The 17,062-nt window shown below is 37.0% G+C and overlaps 1 protein-coding gene across 1 annotated transcript in view; it reads left to right on the top strand.

Annotated features, from left to right (window-relative positions):
- Positions 1–17,062, top strand: part of CLNK (cytokine dependent hematopoietic cell linker) — a 38,294-nt gene that overhangs the window by 13,618 nt on the left and 7,614 nt on the right. Inside the window, exons 5-13 of the mRNA XM_074864928.1 lie at positions 1,570–1,649; positions 1,955–2,000; positions 5,457–5,485; positions 5,824–5,843; positions 8,190–8,318; positions 11,094–11,121; positions 12,077–12,095; positions 13,236–13,311; positions 14,451–14,491. Of these exons, the coding sequence (XP_074721029.1) occupies positions 1,570–1,649; positions 1,955–2,000; positions 5,457–5,485; positions 5,824–5,843; positions 8,190–8,318; positions 11,094–11,121; positions 12,077–12,095; positions 13,236–13,311; positions 14,451–14,491 (468 nt within the window). The remainder of the gene's footprint in view (positions 1–1,569; positions 1,650–1,954; positions 2,001–5,456; positions 5,486–5,823; positions 5,844–8,189; positions 8,319–11,093; positions 11,122–12,076; positions 12,096–13,235; positions 13,312–14,450; positions 14,492–17,062) is intronic.

Below are 17,062 nucleotides of genomic sequence, written 5' to 3'. Positions count from 1 at the left end.
TTTCAACAGTTACCCTTATTTCCATTAGATTATGTTAAATTAATAATTACATGCTGCTTTTGTAATTTTAATGTTGCCTTCATAGGAGAAATTCTATGATCCCATTCCACATGGAATGTGAAAAAAATGACTGGTCAAACCCACAAGCATTTCAAAAAAGCCCACTGCTATTTGAGCCTAGAAACCTTTAAGATGGAAATCATATCAAAGAACACATGAAACTTTCCTCCAGATGATAATTTGCAGATGAAGGAATGTAGTATTCTTTTCAAAGGTGTTCTCTGCTGCTTTCAATAACAGTAATAAGCAATTACTTTGCGTCTATTTCTCAGGCATTCTTAGCCTTGCAAGATAGCTGTATTAATCAAGTTTTGGTTTACTAAAGCCATTCCAAGTCATATTTAATGCCCAAACATACATAGCAAATTAATATCCCGTTTAAGGAAGTGAAATATCCTAGCTATCCATTGCTCAAAGCCATTATAAACACCCTGTGGAGGCTTTAAATCATTTAAAAAATGGGGAGAAATCCTAGATGAGGAAGAATGGAAACCAGAAAACAAAAAGATCTGAAAATACAGGATCAATATATGTATGGAGGCCTGCTTCAGTTCACATCAAAGTCAGCACAGATTTTTCTACTGATTTTTGCAGGAGTTAGTTTGATGTCTAAACAAGTAGATGTTTTTTAAGGTGAGTAAATTTATCTGGACATTCAGATATTCTACATTATGTTCCAAAGACTCATCCACGCATTTTATTTGGAAATTTGAAGTAAATTCCAAATATAGTTTTTATCTTGGTTAGTAGTATAGGCTTTCAGTCATCAGTCAGCATCTTTTGTTGTTTACATCAGACTGTCCTGAAATACCAAAAAGACACTGGTTTTGTTTAGTGATTTCAGAGAAAACACATTAAACAAAAAGCTGGTTTTTGCCTGTCTGTTATGCCCAGTAACTATAACGTGTCAGGATACAAGAGTGAGGACAAGTCTGAAAATGTATTTCGGAAAGGCAAAACTCAATGTTAACATCCCATCTTGCCATCTTTCCTAGGCAAATAACAATGTCCTTGAGATATAAAATTAATGACTCAAAAACACATGCTAGTGTACAACCTGTGCATTTCTTTTAGATGGCCATGGGTGCAGTATTTATTAAAGCCTAAACTAAAAATTAAAAAGCTCTCTAGAGAGTAAACCCCCCCACACCCCTTGCAAAACCAGAACAGCACAATGGCATTGCCAAGAACACAGGTTCGAATGAAAAACAAATTCAACAATCTATTCACAGTTTAGGTCAAATATCTGCCTTAACTGTGTACCAGCTTATGAAGGTTGTATTTTTAACCGCAGTGAGGAGGTTAACCATAAAGCTATTACCAGGGTCATGCTTATGTCCTCAATACAGCTACTAAAATAACGGTTAAGTTCTGAAAAGGAAAAAATTAAAATGCTATAACAATGGCAAGACCTGACCTGAAAAACATATTTTGATCATTAAAACCTCTTCTTCTTAAAACACAGTATTACTGAATTACTCAGGCTTGCTTTTTCTTCCTCTTTTACAGATAAACGTTTTTTAAGGCCTTCAGGTACCACTTCCCCGATGAACAGCCAGCACACATCTCAGCCCCCTCAATACTCAGCTGTAAGTAAAGATCTTAAACACTATTCACAAACAGAGTTTCCCTTTTCTGTAATATCATTTAAAGCTAAGTGCAGTCTATTTAAAGTCTTAGCCACACAACATTCAGTCATACAAGGTCGCACAAGTTCCTGTGAGCCGTTCCTGTTTCACTTTGCACCAATGTACCTCGCCACTTGCTTTCACTTGTTGACTGCTGGGATCTACCAAGTGTTAGAGGGATCCCAGTCAGGAGCAGCACCGTTTTTACTAACCATAGTTTCAAGGATGATGACTAACATCACATCTTTATTTTGCTTTATTAACAGAAACACACATCTGTTCTGGAGGGGAGAAGCATGCCAAGTGTTAGAGGTATAATAAAAAAATCTACCCATTTCTGCAGTCAGAAATAGAAATTGCTTCCATATTTAGCTTTTGTACATAAGCAGAGATTGCACATGATAGAATAGACATGGTTTTCAGAACAGCAGCTGCTTTCCAAAATAATCATACTGCAAATTTTGCAATACTGTTTCAACTATCTAACATCAAAGTAATTATTTATAAAAGGAGATATATTGAATCTCATGAGCTTCCTATTCCTCAAAGAGGGGGGAAAAAAAAAAAGCAATTCAATTTAAAAATCAGGTTTTCCTTTTCCCTACAATTATAAGGACATAAAGAGGGGGGGCGGGGGACAGGGGGATTCTGTGTCTCGTGAACTGTTCCACCAAAAGGCTACAGGATCCCTGCTATGCTTTACTTCTCATGATCTGATGCTTTTTGTCTCCCTATGCTTCCCAGGCATTTTGTATTAATATATTGTAAAGCATAATCTAGTAACTATTTTTAAATAGTAATATCAACTTTAGCAATTTCTATAAAGGTTATACATCCTTAGGTATCTATTTACAAAAGCTATCTGATAATGTTCTCCTACTAAGAATATGCTAATTATGTGGTATATCACGTAGCATATATTTTTTATCCCCTGCTTTAACTGTAAATTTGCTTCAATATCCTACAATTTTGAGTCACAAATACACCTTTAATTTTTGTTCGTTCTATTTTGTTTCTTGTGGTGAAATCAGAGAGACTGCTATCTTATTTTTCAAGAATCTAATGAGGTGTCTAATTGTTAAATCCTTTAACTGATGTTTTTACTCAATCATAAGATTATTTTAAATATAGGTTTCTATATACTTTTCTATATATTTTTTTATATTTGATATATTTTAGATGTAGCAATATCTCATGAAGTCAACTACTGAAGGATTAAATATCTGATTAACCTTGAAAAGGAATGATAATTTTTCTTTACCACTTTCAAATCTTTGAATCATATGCTAAATATGGTCAAAAAGAATGCAGATGCCAAGCCAGGAAAATATGATTCTTTCTATGTTTGCTATAATGGCTGATTTTCAGAGAGTAAGTATAATATTTGATCAGCCAGAAAAATAATGCAAAAGAATCCATGCAAAACAGAATTTGGGGTTGCTTTTTCCCTTTTAGTTCATACTATAATACAAAACATAGAGCCAAATAATTCCTACAGATTATGAGAAAGCACTATCAAATTTGCAAAATGAAAGGTTAGATTGACTCTTGTGAGCAAATCCTGATGTAGCTTGTAAAAAAGCTGAATTGAGAGGAATTCGAGTAAATCAGTTTCAAAATCTGCCAAAACTGGTAGGCAAGGTCCCAGTGACAGTTTGCCAGTTTAGATAAAGCTTCAAATCCAGGATTTAGTAGGTTGGATTTAGATGCTTGTCTGCCTCCATGAGATTGTGTGCTGACATTAAGAAAGATGAACCAAAGACAGTGCAGGCAGGTAGATTAAACTCTGCAGTTTGAGAATGCAACTTATACGTATTTTTAGTACATCCTAAACTAATAGTGCTTATAGAGGACTCTTATTTTTTGATAATGACGACACTGTTATTAAATGTATCTTAACATTTATTCTCACACCCAGTGCTGTTAAGTGGCTTTGCCACAAGATGGCATGAACAGCACAAAAGAATTTTTGCAAAAGATATTTTCTAGAATTGTTAAACATTTAAGGTACCATTATTATATTCAGAGTAATTTGTTATGGTTTACTTGAAGGAGAACTTAAGATACATTGCATCTCTTTTTGCATTAGTTAGGATTTCAGTATGTAGAATTTATGAAAATATTTTCAAAATCAAAACCTAATGCAAATAGAGTAAGATAGGTTTTTAATTAGTAAGATCTCCTATGTTCATTTAAATAATCAGTCATATTTGGCTAAATTTGAAAACAAAAAATATTTACTTTCATTGCTTTTTGAGATTTTTATAAATTTCTATACAAAAATCAAAACAGGCAAAAAATGCATCCCAAAGAACTTGATAAGCATATATATAAAGTCTCTGAATAATATTTATATTTACAATACCTGAATATCACTCTCAAATGTTTCATTCTGAAAGCCAGAGGTAAAACCAAAGTTCACTCTGTTCTATCAAGTATCATCACAATTTTTAAATTTTATTTTATAATTTAAGCTGAAAAAATTAAAAATACTTGGTTTTTTTCCTGCTTTAATTTTAACTGATTCTGAGTTATGTCTCTGTTGCGGTTTAAACCCAGCCAGCAGCCAACCACCACACAGCTGCTCACTCACTCTCCCCCCTGCCCCAAGGGAGAGAGGAGAGAATTGGAGGGGTAAAGGTAAGGGGACTCATAGGTTGAGATAAAAACAGCTTAATAACGGAAATAAAATAAAATTAAAATAATAATGATAATAATAATCATAATAAAAGAATATGCAAACAAGTGATGCACAACGCAATTGCTCACCAGGCACTGACTGATGCCCAGCCCGTTCCCAGCTAGTGATCCCAGAGGAGGGAAAATCCCGAAATTGCCATCCTGGAAGAGAGAGCCAGCTTCTCAGCCAGCTTTCATCTATGAGCATGATGTTATACCATACGGAATATTCCATCGGCCAGTTTGGGTCTGGTGCTCTGGCTCTGATCCCTCCCAGCTTCTTATACACCTGCACACGGACAGGACATGGGAGGATGAGAAGTCCTTGATCTCTTAGCAAGAACTAAAAACATCTGTGCATTATCCACATTCTTCTCATACCAAATCCCATACTGAATCCAAAACACAGCACTATTCTAGCTACTACGAGGGAAAATTAGCTCCATCCCAGACAAAACCAGGACAGTCTCATGAAATGAATGTTTGTGAGTGATATTAAAAAGATTTATTGACTACAGCACAGGAAGATTCTCAACACCTCTATGATTGCCATAATTATCTAAGTACACTTAGTCTTGTGTTTTATATGGAGAGAAGCACAAAAGGTTGGAATAAATTGCACCTGAATCCATCCTTAAGAAAGGCTAAATAAAGTCAGATCAAACAAAATCCATTCCACTTCCAATAAGCTTCATTCAGAGCCCATTGGCCTCACGTGCAGGACAGTTTACAGAGAAAACACGCACTTCAGTGACCTCTGTCTCAGGTCTAGGCTGTGACTTGCCTTCACTCCCACACATAGCAATCTCCCACTGAATCTCTGAAGCTTCCAGCTTCTTCTAGGTTCACAGAAATTAATGCTCCCCATTCAGTAGCAAGAAAAGTTATGGAGATACAGATGTGATAGGTAGGACGAATGCTGTGGGGACAGGAACATGACCTTGGAGCAAAGAGTTCTGGACGTAGAGCCGCAGTGGAGGGGTAATAGGGCTGGACTGCCAATAGTAACAATACCAGAATAAAGCTCTACCTTTATTTATGTATTATATGGGTAGCACTCTATTAACAATTATTAATAATTATTTTTAGGAGAAAGAATGAAGATACATGGGCCCCAGGTAAGCAGAATCTCTCATTAATTAAAATTTTTATAGATCATTTTGCCATTTAATATATTTTTAAAAGCAGGCTGCAATTTTGCTAGTGCTAACTAAAGGATAAGAGAACTCACATCTGCAGTCCTACATTATCTCACTTACTTGCATTCGTAGTTTATGTAGATGTCTTTTACCCCTCGGTGATTTTAAAATGGCATATTAAAGTATGATGTTATGAGCTGTGGAGCACATAAACTCGACTGTTCACACAGGCATGTCTGCTTAATCTAAACTCTTTACATTTCTCTTACTAAAACAAGGAAAAAAGCTTATACAGATTTTTGTTTTCTCTTTTTCAGGAACCTTTGCCTCCCCCACGGTAAGATCACTTAAGAGATTGCTTACTGCAGTCCTTGGGGAACTCAGTGCTAATGAACGCTCACATCCATCTGTACCGCTCATGGTAACGAGATGACTGGAAGCGAGCCGGCATGCTTTCACTACCTGGCTTTCTTTGGACTTTTAGACAACACCAAGTTGGGTGGGAGTGTTGATCTGCTTGAGGGTAGGGAGGCTCTGCAGAGAGACCTGGACAGGCTGGAGCGATGGGCTGAGGCCAGCTGTATGAGGTTCAATAAGGCCAAATGCCGGGTGCTGCACTTGGGCCACAACAACCCCCAGCAGCGCTACAGGCTTGGGGAGGAGTGGCTGGAGAGCTGCCAGTCAGAGAGGGACCTGGGGGTGTTGATTGACAGCTGGCTGAACATGAGCCAGCAGTGTGCCCAGGTGGCCAAGAAGGCCAAAGGCATCCTGGCTTGTATCAGAAATAGCGTGGCCAGCAGGGACAGGGAAGGGATCTTACCCCTGTACTTGGCACTGGTGAGGCCGCACCTCAATTCCTGTGTTCAGTTTTGGGCCCCTCACTACAAAAAGGCCATTGAATTATTTGAGCGTGTCCAGAGAAAGGCAACGGAGCTGGTGAAGGGTCTGGAGCACATGTCGTACGAGGAGCAGCTGAAGGAACTGGGGTTGTTTAGTCTGGAGAAGAGGAGGCTGAGGGGAGACCTCATCGCCCTCTACAACTACTTGAAATGAGGTTGCAGAGAGCTGGGGATGAGTCTCTTTAACCAAGTAATGAGTGACAAGACAAGAGAGAATGGCCTCAAGTTGCACCAGGGAAGGTTTAGACTGGATATTAGAAAGTATTTCTTTACAGAACGGGTTGTTAGGTGTTGGAATGGGCTGCCCAGGGAGGTGGTGGAGTCCCCATCCGTGGAGGTGTTCAAGAGTCAGGTCGACATAGTGCTGAAGGATATGGTGTAGTTGGAAACTGCCAATGCTAGGTTAATGGTTGGACTAGATGATCTTCAAGGTCTTTTCCAACCTAGATGATTCTGTGCTTCTGTGATATGAAGTTAGGGAGAACAAAATATGAGCCACAAGTGTTCATAGCAGGAGCTTGGGCCTGCATCTTCAAAATCAACTTGACTGAGCCTAGGACCAAGTCAAAAGCCTAGAAATCTTGAATCTGGTTCAACCCAGATATAAATTGCTGGGGAAAAAAAAATCTTCAAACAATTTGTATTGGTGCCTTAGGCTCTTTTCACCACAATAATATTGACTTCACTGCCTCTTAAATATTTCTGCCAATTTATTTTGCTACAAATCTATATCATGTCCATAGAAATCAACTGGAATATTGCCACTTATTCCCACAGAAGATGGACTAAGCTCTATTCCACAAATATATTTTTCTATGATATGCCCACAAACAAAAAATTAATTGCTTCTTGATCTTTTCAATTCCAAACAATAACTGCTACAATTAAGACATCCTTCCAAAAGGTCATCCAAGACTGACAAGCTTATTCCAACGTGCCTACACTGACTGCCATAAAAGCTATAAAGAAGTTTAAAATACGATTGGCATTACAGACATAGTTAGATTATTCCTTAAGTTAAAATATGAAATAAGAGCATAAAAAGACAGTGTAGCTTCTTAAATTCAAAACTGTAAAAGGGCAGAAATAAGAACATTCTTATTCCATTATTCTACAAAATTTCACTATTTGTTTCTGCTTGTATTATGGTGGCCAGAATGGTTCTTAATTCTCTCACCATACTTAATTTTGGTCTGTACCATGCAAATGCACAAGGGTCCCTCCCCAGGAGCCCACCGCTGAAGGGCAGGTCTGCGGCGCAGCATGGATGCACCTCCGGTTTTACTCACCTGCTCTCTGTGCTACAGCTTACAGTTGGAGCTGGGCTATGACTGGCTGGTCTCAGAGCACGGGCAGAGTGTGCCCACATCTGCCAGAAAACACTGAGCACGTGTTAGCTGTGAGTTTTCTGGGATGAATAGCATTTTTTCCTGTGTGTCTGAACTGCAGTGTGTTCCCTGGCTGGACCTTACACATGGCTGTATCCACCCAGAAAAATCAACACTGGAGAGCTATACTTGGCAGATGCTGGTGAAGCACACGAAAGCGGTGTTAAGTGGCACATAACACAGTACAGTAACGTCTTGCGAATGTAGAATATTATCCAAAATTATTATTGTTATTGAAGGGCTCCAAGAAGCTCCTGGACCTGAGCTAAGCTCAGCACAAATACATTGGAATGTTTTCAGAAAATTCCAGTGTTTTATTTCTTGAGCTTGCATTTACAGTCCCTGTGCCTCCTTTATTCCCTAATAGTTTTTCAAATTCTCCTTTGACTTCTCTAGGCCTCTGAAGACACTGCCAAAGCAGTATCAGCCACTTCCTCCAGAGCCGAAGATAAGCAGCCAGTTCTTTCACATGAGAAAAACACTCAGCCAAGCTCACACCTTTCCAATATCAGCAAAAGTCACAAGGTGAGCATTCCTCATCCTCATTCCCTGAGATCCAAAACACTCTTCCCAGTCAAACCACAAGACTTTACCTCCATCACACCTCTTCTTTTACTTAAGAAAAAAAAAAAAAAAGTTATTCTTTAGACAGCTGTGAAGAATTGAGAGAAGTACTATTTAGTGTAATGTGACACTAACATTTTTTAAAGAAAAAAATGCGAAAATAATGGCAAAGAAGTAAAGGAGTAGAAAAGTGGGCAGGACTTTCATGAACACTTTGTTTAAGGTTTGTCCTACTTTTTCTTCCTAATATTTAGAGGTTTTGCATCCACTTCTAAGTAGAAACAATTGTACTTGCTTAGCACAGTTAGTGAATCAAGTGATGGGGAAATACACTGACTGCACCAGGGATACAGAAATACACTCCACACACCGAGGATGTTACATTCAGCAAAAGAAATTACTAATCTGTAGCCAGAAGTCTTGCTCCAGCCTATGAGACCAATGAATCCAGACTACGAGTTGCTTCCTACCCTTTCCATCTTGCCCTCCTCTGTCATACGACACCCATGGTCATCTGGCATCCTGACATGGCAGTGTGGATGAGCGCTGAGTCCTGAAGCACAAACCTCGTGTCCAGCTGTATGACCAGGCATATGCATATGTCAAGTTATGAGTCTGGTTGCTTTTTTCACACAACACATGTATATAGTCAGAGGAACATGTATGTACGCTGCTCATTGCCATGTAACCAGATGCGTATGTGCTCTTGCTGTGTGATGAAAATGCACTTTCATAAATGGGGATGGTGGCAGACACATGTTGGGAAGAGGAATGAAACACATTCAGGGGCCACAGGGTATGATGCTCAAATGCCTCTCAATTAAAACCTACCACAGCCAGAAGTTTAGGCACAACTGAGCTGTGTCAATCCTGTCCATCCTTCCTTAATGGTTTCAATTTCAGTTCATCAGGATGGAATTTTGCTTCATTTTACAAAGGTCACTACAAATCCCATGAGGGGGGAAAAGCTTACAAATCAATGAAATAATCTTCTGCTTAAAGTTAAGTATATACTGAAGGAGTGAGCTCTAAGTATGTGTTGGGTTTTTTCCTGAATGGTGCTTAAATTCTTTCATGGATTAAGTTCCAAAAGCTGTTGGTTGTTAAGACATTTTATGAATACGAAGTAGCTTCATATTCAGATGTGTGACCTGACCTATAGCTGCAAAGTTCCAAATCCAATGACTGATCCCCTCCCTCGGTAGGGCAGCACATACATTGAAAACTCTATGAGAACTGTGTTTGCCAGCAGACATCAGTATGCAGAGCACTTGGATTTGCAAGATCCTATTATAAAGCCAAATTCTGTAATATAAATACATGTCATTTCTTATTCTAGAGGTAAAAGGCAGCAACAAAAATCATAACTGCCAAACTCCACTTCTCATTGCAGTTACAGATACCAAAATATTTCTAATAGTTTGTTGTTTGGGTTTTTTATTGTACTAGGCTTTTTAATCATATGAGTAAGAGGAGTGGCACAGACTAAGACCACACATGATCTGGGGAAGGCACTTCACAAATTTCCCACACAAATACTTCATGCAAAATATTGCTCACCCATCTTCAGTCCTTTGTGAGGAGAAAACATACGTATGAGCTGCAGCGTGGAGGAGTACAGCGCTACAGCCATTATCTGCTAGACTGTAAGCAAAGCTGTCAAACTGCAGATGCGATTTAGGAGTGCAAGTCCTGTTTTCCAACAAGATTTGGAAGACATAAAATTAAACACATCATTATTTATACACACTATAAATAGCCTCATAAAAAAATAGGCATGTGCAGGATCCTAGAATGTATCTTAGAAGCTCTGGTGTGATTTAAACTTACATGTGCCCAAACAAGTGTTGAAAAATAGTTCCCATGGTTTTCTATACCATGTCTTCCTTTTGTACTCTCTCTGACTGATTTAGCAAAATAACTCACTGTCATATTTTCTTGGTCCAGGAGGTAAGCTAAGCAGGCACTAAATCCCAGAGCCTTCAAAAAACTACTAGATGCTTATCCACACCTTATGTTGCTAAATAACTTCTAAACTCTGGTCCTCTATCTCTTTTATTATGAGATACATGCGGCTAAAAAGTGTGACTGTTTATCATACCCAGGACATCTAACAAAAGATGTCAGACAATACACTGTCCCTTTTCGGGGGGAGAATATTTTCTGAGGAACTTTCTCAGGAAAGGAAGATATTACTGCTGATCAGGTATATCAGGAGAAGGCAGAAAAATACCTAAACACATTGAATCGGGACCATGAGGAGCATTCTGCATTCCTCTTTCTCTGGTTTGCACCCCCTTTCCTCTACACTTTCCATTCTGCCTCTGTGAATGTTTCATTTTTGAAACTCTTCAGTCTTCAAGGAACTTGCCACCATTTATAGCTGACTTGAAAGTTCATAATTAAAACTTTTTGGCATGAGATGAAAAGTGTTGAAGAAAGCTGATAATCATTCATATCTCTTCTCCCCTCCTCCCAGAATAAATCCTTAACAAAGACTTTTCTCATTTACCATAATGAATTCAGTCAATGCTACTCTTTTTAATGGAAGTCCATAACCTTCCCCTGCAAATAATTTATGTAAAAAAATAACCAACCTCAGTTTCTATAGTTGTAATAAAATCCTTCCCTTGCCAAGGGCTGTTAATTGTCAGTGATGATGTAATCAAAGTATTTAAATACTCAAGGTGATTTTATGATAATGAAATGCTTTGCATATAATTCTTTCTTTTCCAGACATCTATCTGTTCAGGAACTAAATGAAGTAAGTCATCATCTCTGTATATATTAGGACCATAAAATCCATACACATTCCATGGTTGCACAGCCTCTCTTGTAACAGTATTTTAGCCTGTTAGGTAAAGATACTATAAAAATATTAGCTTTGGGTCATAAATGCATCTATCTTTAACGTGTGTAGTATTTTCAGTATTGCTACTTTCTGCCTGGCAGGTAAGTTCCTGAAGTTACTTGCAGAAATAAAAACATACAGACAGTGCAAAGCTACCTTCCCAAGTATCCACATAAAAGCGTATCTCTTAACTGCCATATGCTGTGGATACTTATGAATGGTGAGCAGCAGGAGAGACACTCTGTCAGAGAAATAGAGGTTCCACATAGATTTTTAAAAGCAGAAAACTGAAATAAAATAACTACTATTCCCATGTGAATCAAAATAATACAGAAATACAGTGAAAGTTTATGAGTCAAATTCTGGTCTTTAGACACCTGTCTCTCATTCACTTCTTTGTAACATAATATGCTGAATTAAGATTCTCCACACAGTGATCTTGAATCAAGTATCTGCCATGACAGTAAAAATAACTGTACTGTCACAGTTAAGGAGCCTGAGAAGAAATGACTGATTTTAATCTTTGGATAGTATATTTCCAGTCAATCAAAATCAATGTCTTGATTTAATACAAGACCAATGAAGGAAAACCATATTGTAAGTTAAACCGATGCACAATAGTTATCATAAAATGGTGATCATTGCAATAAACCATATGTTCACTTATACTGCTAAAAATTCAGTTCCCATTGTTGTCAGTGGACAGAGATCAGCATTCAGCCTGAATTTTTGACAAAGTGATCAGGTATTATGATTGAATGTCTATAATTATTTTTTTTAAATTAAAAGATAGTTTGGTCTGTTGGGGTAAATTCAAGTTGGCAGTCAAAAGAAAAATATTTACTGTCTATGTTATCATTTTATATAGGTACCTGGAAAAGAACAAGGTTAGTATTTAAAAATATTAATTTGTTGTCTTTCCTTCATATTCCAAGAACAAAATATTCTATTATTAAAATTAAAGCTGAAGTAATAGGTATAGGAACCTGACATCCATCCTGCTATGTAGGATCAGGCCATCTGGCTCTATATTTATACGAGTAAGAGACATCCCCCAGGTATACATCTGCTTTGAACAGAGATTTACAGTGACCTCAACAGTTATGGAAGATGTAGCAGAAAAAAAGAATTTAACTTGGCATTAACTACAGTTATTTGGGTAACTAGGGTATCACATTTGTTCTAAGCAAATCAAAGTCTTAAGGTTCTGGGGAAAATAAGAGTGCTGGAACCTAAAAATCTGAGGGAAGGATATCCCAAAGAGAAAAGACTGAATTAACCTGGTCTGCACAGAGGACATCACCCTTCTCTCCATCTTGCTCCTCTCTCATAATCTGAGGGTGAGAATTTTGAAAGAAAGTTTTTTAAAAGCTTTAGGTTTTTAAAGCTACAAAACCCAGGGTTTGTTGTTTTTTTTTTTTTTAAAAAGAGTTTTAAAAACATGTCAATTCTTTAGATGTACATACAGCTGTGAAAAACCAACTTAAGCCACTGGCTGTGTATGTGTGCAAGAAGGTCCATGAAAAAAATGGTACTCTGAAATACTCTGAAGATAGATACAGGCTACATCATTTTTATGCTGTTTACACATTTGTGTTAATGAGTTCATAACTTCCTCTGACATTTCCTTTTCTGGATTAAGGCATAGTTTGCTGATTTTCAGCTAGAAATAGTATTGACTGCATTAATACATTCAATGCCTATCTATCCTGTCCTATAAAAAGGATTTATGAACCCTCCATATACTTCTAGTGCACCATTCTACATTATTTACCATTATGTTAAGCCATATTTGGCATCAGCAAAACCTGTAACGTTCACCATGTAACATTCAGTACTAGTATAAATGTTTCCCACTGAAATCATTAGCTGACTCATTTAAGCCAGACTGGTTGCAGCCTATAGGTTTTTCTATTGAACTGCCTGCCCTTCGTATATTAATTTAGTTAATTTATTTCACAGTATTTGCTAGATACTGTCAATGTTACATATAAGAGGAAATAGTAAGTTCTTATTTTTATTAATAGTTACATATTTGGGAAAGGAACCTGAAATACCTTCTCAAGCACAAGAGTATAAATCAAAGCATCATCCTGAAGCCAGGTAGGAATATAAGAATTTCAGTTTGTACTGGATGTTTCAAGGACTAAACATTCTGCTCTAGAAAATTATACTTCCCTATGCAAAAAAGCAAGATGATATAACTTTCTAATGTCATGTTTTGTTTTGTCCTGATGCATGACAAGAACCATCTTTGAGAATTTCTTTCAAGCTATTGTAATTGCACATTCAATTTTTATCTTTAATAGCATGCTACTGTATTACATTTGTGCCTCACTTTGTGATAGGGTGTTAAATATACTGTATAAAGAAGCTCTGCCATCTCCAGCCTCAGCATTTCCTCTCCCACTTATTTTCTATTTTTATATACAAAGAATACAACCTTGGCCTTTCAAAGGCCAATTATTTTTCCATAGAAATCTGACACAGTTGCTCCTATTTTTCTTCTCCAACCTACACAAATTTTTTTTTTCTAAATGTGCTTTTAAATCTATATCATCCTAAAGCACTCAACAAAACCTGAAAGTATAGGATACAGCATAAGTGTATGAATGATTTAAACGTCTTTCCTAGATAAACACTGAATCTCTCATCTAGCCTTGTTTACAATGATGGCATTTCCCCAAGATAAGATTACTGTCTGGAATAAATGTGATAGTATTTTGTTTCTTCTTGTGTGGTACCAGTGGCTCTGTTACGTGAAGTTACTTAGTCGGTGCACTTCCCAGTGTAACTAACAGCACAACAAAATGCCAGCTGGGTACTCAGCAGCAGTCTAGAAAATCAGAAAAGGCAGGGAACAACTGCGCTCTGGGTCTTCCTATAGAACTGGGAACGTCAGGTTAAATTAGCAGGGAACAGGCTCGAAACAAACAAAAGCAAGTTGTGCTTCACTACCTATGCATTTAAAATGTGAAACTCTTGCCAAATACTCTTGTGGAGAGTAAAAATTTATATAACTTCAAGAAGCAGCTGATGAAATGAAGAGAAATCTGTCAAAAGATGCTAAATACAAAATTACTACTCAAAACCCAGGGAGGCCCAAAGCTGCAGTCAGTAGAGGACCGGGTATTCTGGGGAAGCACAGCTATGCATTGCTCTCTAACATGACTCTTACTTTAAATCCTGACATTAACAGAAATACTTTTCTGACATTGCTTTCATTCATTGCTTTTTCCTAGCCTTCAATGTACACAGAGCTCTAAAACAGTTTGCAGCTCAGGTAAGAACTAGAGATTGCTTTGAAAATTAAACCAGGTGTGGATAAATAAGAAATAGGTCCATGTTTCTACGTGTGTATGTCTGCATTATAAGAACATTATAAGAACTGTGTAAGCAAAAAAAAAACCAAAAAAACCAAAAAACCACCATTCTGTGAATTTATGGTAACAGCAAATACCAGGAAGAACATACAGACTATATTATTTGTTCAGATAATGTAGGATTCACCTTAATTTCGGATACTGCCAGGCTAAACAAGCCCACCATCCCCAGCTTTGTTTCACAGGCTCCGGCTCCCTGATTCTAGCGGCAGCCCTCCACTGAGCCACTTCTGGTTATTAACATCCTTCCAATCTGGATACCTGCTAAAAATCTGTCTTTACATAATCTACAAAACTCATCTAGGTCTCTGTTCGCTACTGTTCTCAGGAGCCTCTCAGTCTTTTTCCTAGGTGCCCCACACCCACGTCCACTTCAGACACTTCTTACCATCCTTCCCCCTGCTCTTGGTCAGTCAGGCTCTCTGGGACAGCACAATCTCCTTTTCCCTCTGTAAATTCCTGCCCTCCTGAAACTGCAGGGAGAGAACAAGCAGCCTTTCCCCATGCTACCCTACAATTACCTTTAAAATCCACATTTAGATTCTAAAATATTTTAAGAATATTAATTTTATTAAATTTATACATAGAAATATCCTTTTTTAAATCCTAAGCACACCAGTGTTAGGTTTACAGTTGGACTCAATCTTAAAGGTCTTTTCCAACCTACAAGATTCCATGATTCTTTATTTCTCTCTGGTAGTTTTAGCTTTTATTGTTGAAAACAAATGATTTTCTGTGCAAAAACCATAAACACTTCTCTTCAATTTCTTGACAAGCTGTTGTTAACTCCACCCCAGCCAGACCCAATACATGATCACTGCGAGAGAATTTTCCAATTCTTGTCCCACAGCTTAAGACATACCAGAAAAAAATTTTTACAGAATATACACAGCACTGGTCACAAAGCAAACATGGTCCTAGCTGTGGGTTCAGGCTGTTTTTGAAAAAGAAAAAAAGTCTTTTTGAAAAAGAAAAAAAGTCTTTTTGAAAAAGAAAAAAAGTCTTTTTGAAAAAGAAAAAAAGTCTTTTTGAAAAAGAAAAAAAGTCTTTTTGAAAAAGAAAAAAAGTCTTTTTGAAAAAGAAAAAAAGTCTTTTTGAAAAAGAAAAAAAGTCTTTTTGAAAAAGAAAAAAAGTCTTTTTGAAAAAGAAAAAAAGTCTTTTTGAAAAAGAAAAAAAGTCTTTTTGAAAAAGAAAAAAAGTCTTTTTGAAAAAGAAAAAAAGTCTTTTTGAAAAAGAAAAAAAGTCTTTTTGAAAAAGAAAAAAAGTCTTTTTGAAAAAGAAAAAAAGTCTTTTTGAAAAAGAAAAAAAGTCTTTTTGAAAAAGAAAAAAAGTCTTTTTGAAAAAGAAAAAAAGTCTTTTTGAAAAAGAAAAAAGTCTTTTTGAAAAAGAAAAAAAGTCTTTTTGAAAAAGAAAAAAAGTCTTTTTGAAAAAGAAAAAAAGTCTTTTTGAAAAAGAAAAAAAGTCTTTTTGAAAAAGAAAAAAAGTCTTTTTGAAAAAGAAAAAAAGTCTTTTTGAAAAAGAAAAAAAGTCTTTTTGAAAAAGAAAAAAAGTCTTTTTGAAAAAGAAAAAAAGTCTTTTTGAAAAAAAAAAAAAGTTTTTTGGACAGCCACCAAAAATGCAATGTGAACACAAATGTCAAAATTAGGATCCGATAAGCTGTGACATACAAGCTGATCTGATAAATGGTGACATATTCACATTTTGACAACTCAAACTGACTGCAGAAACAAAATGCAGATGCCTGGTCCCAGACCCTTTGAACAGTGATTTCATTTCTGAATGGACTGATTGCCTGCTGAAGACCATGGTTGTTTGTTTATTGTCTTAAACAAATGTAATGCTGTTAAAAACCAGAACATGGTACATGTATGCATGAAACAGTGAAACACAGTGAAGACTATTATCCTTCTGTAAAAGAATGTCCTCCAAGCCAAGTTTCTTGAATATTCTGTCATATACTATGTATGGGCAGAAAAGTAACAAACTGATAAAGCATGAACAATAGATTAAACATAATGAAATACCACTCTGGCAGGCAGTACTGTCTCTTGTGACAGTAACCAGAAGATGGAAGCCATTGATAATCACATTTTTCTCATTTACTCTTACAATAGACACTAGGTCATTTCTCTCACCAACACTGCATGAAACAAACAAAAATGCTTTCTGTTGCAGAGCAGGCTATGATGGTTTTTATCTTCAATTAACCATTTTTTCCTTATGTCATGTACCTGCAAACTGTGTTTGGCCTACACATTGAAAGCAAGCCCTTGCTTTTCTCAGGCTGTTTCCGCTGCATCCTAATTGGACTCAGCCCGAGCCTCTCACATTACCCCATGCTTCGTGTTCCTGCCTCATCCCCTGTGCTCGCACAGCTCCCCAGTGACACGGCGAGCTGGGTCCAGCTGGTAAATGGCAGCCCTAAATCTACAGATGGCAAATCAGATTTGCTTTGGGAGGAGGGTTTTCAG

Source organism: Strix uralensis, chromosome 4 (assembly GCF_047716275.1).
Source record: "Strix uralensis isolate ZFMK-TIS-50842 chromosome 4, bStrUra1, whole genome shotgun sequence".
NCBI lineage: Eukaryota > Metazoa > Chordata > Aves > Strigiformes > Strigidae > Strix > Strix uralensis.
The sequence above is the reverse complement of the archived record's forward strand: the minus strand, read 5'-3'. Positions and strand labels throughout refer to the sequence as shown.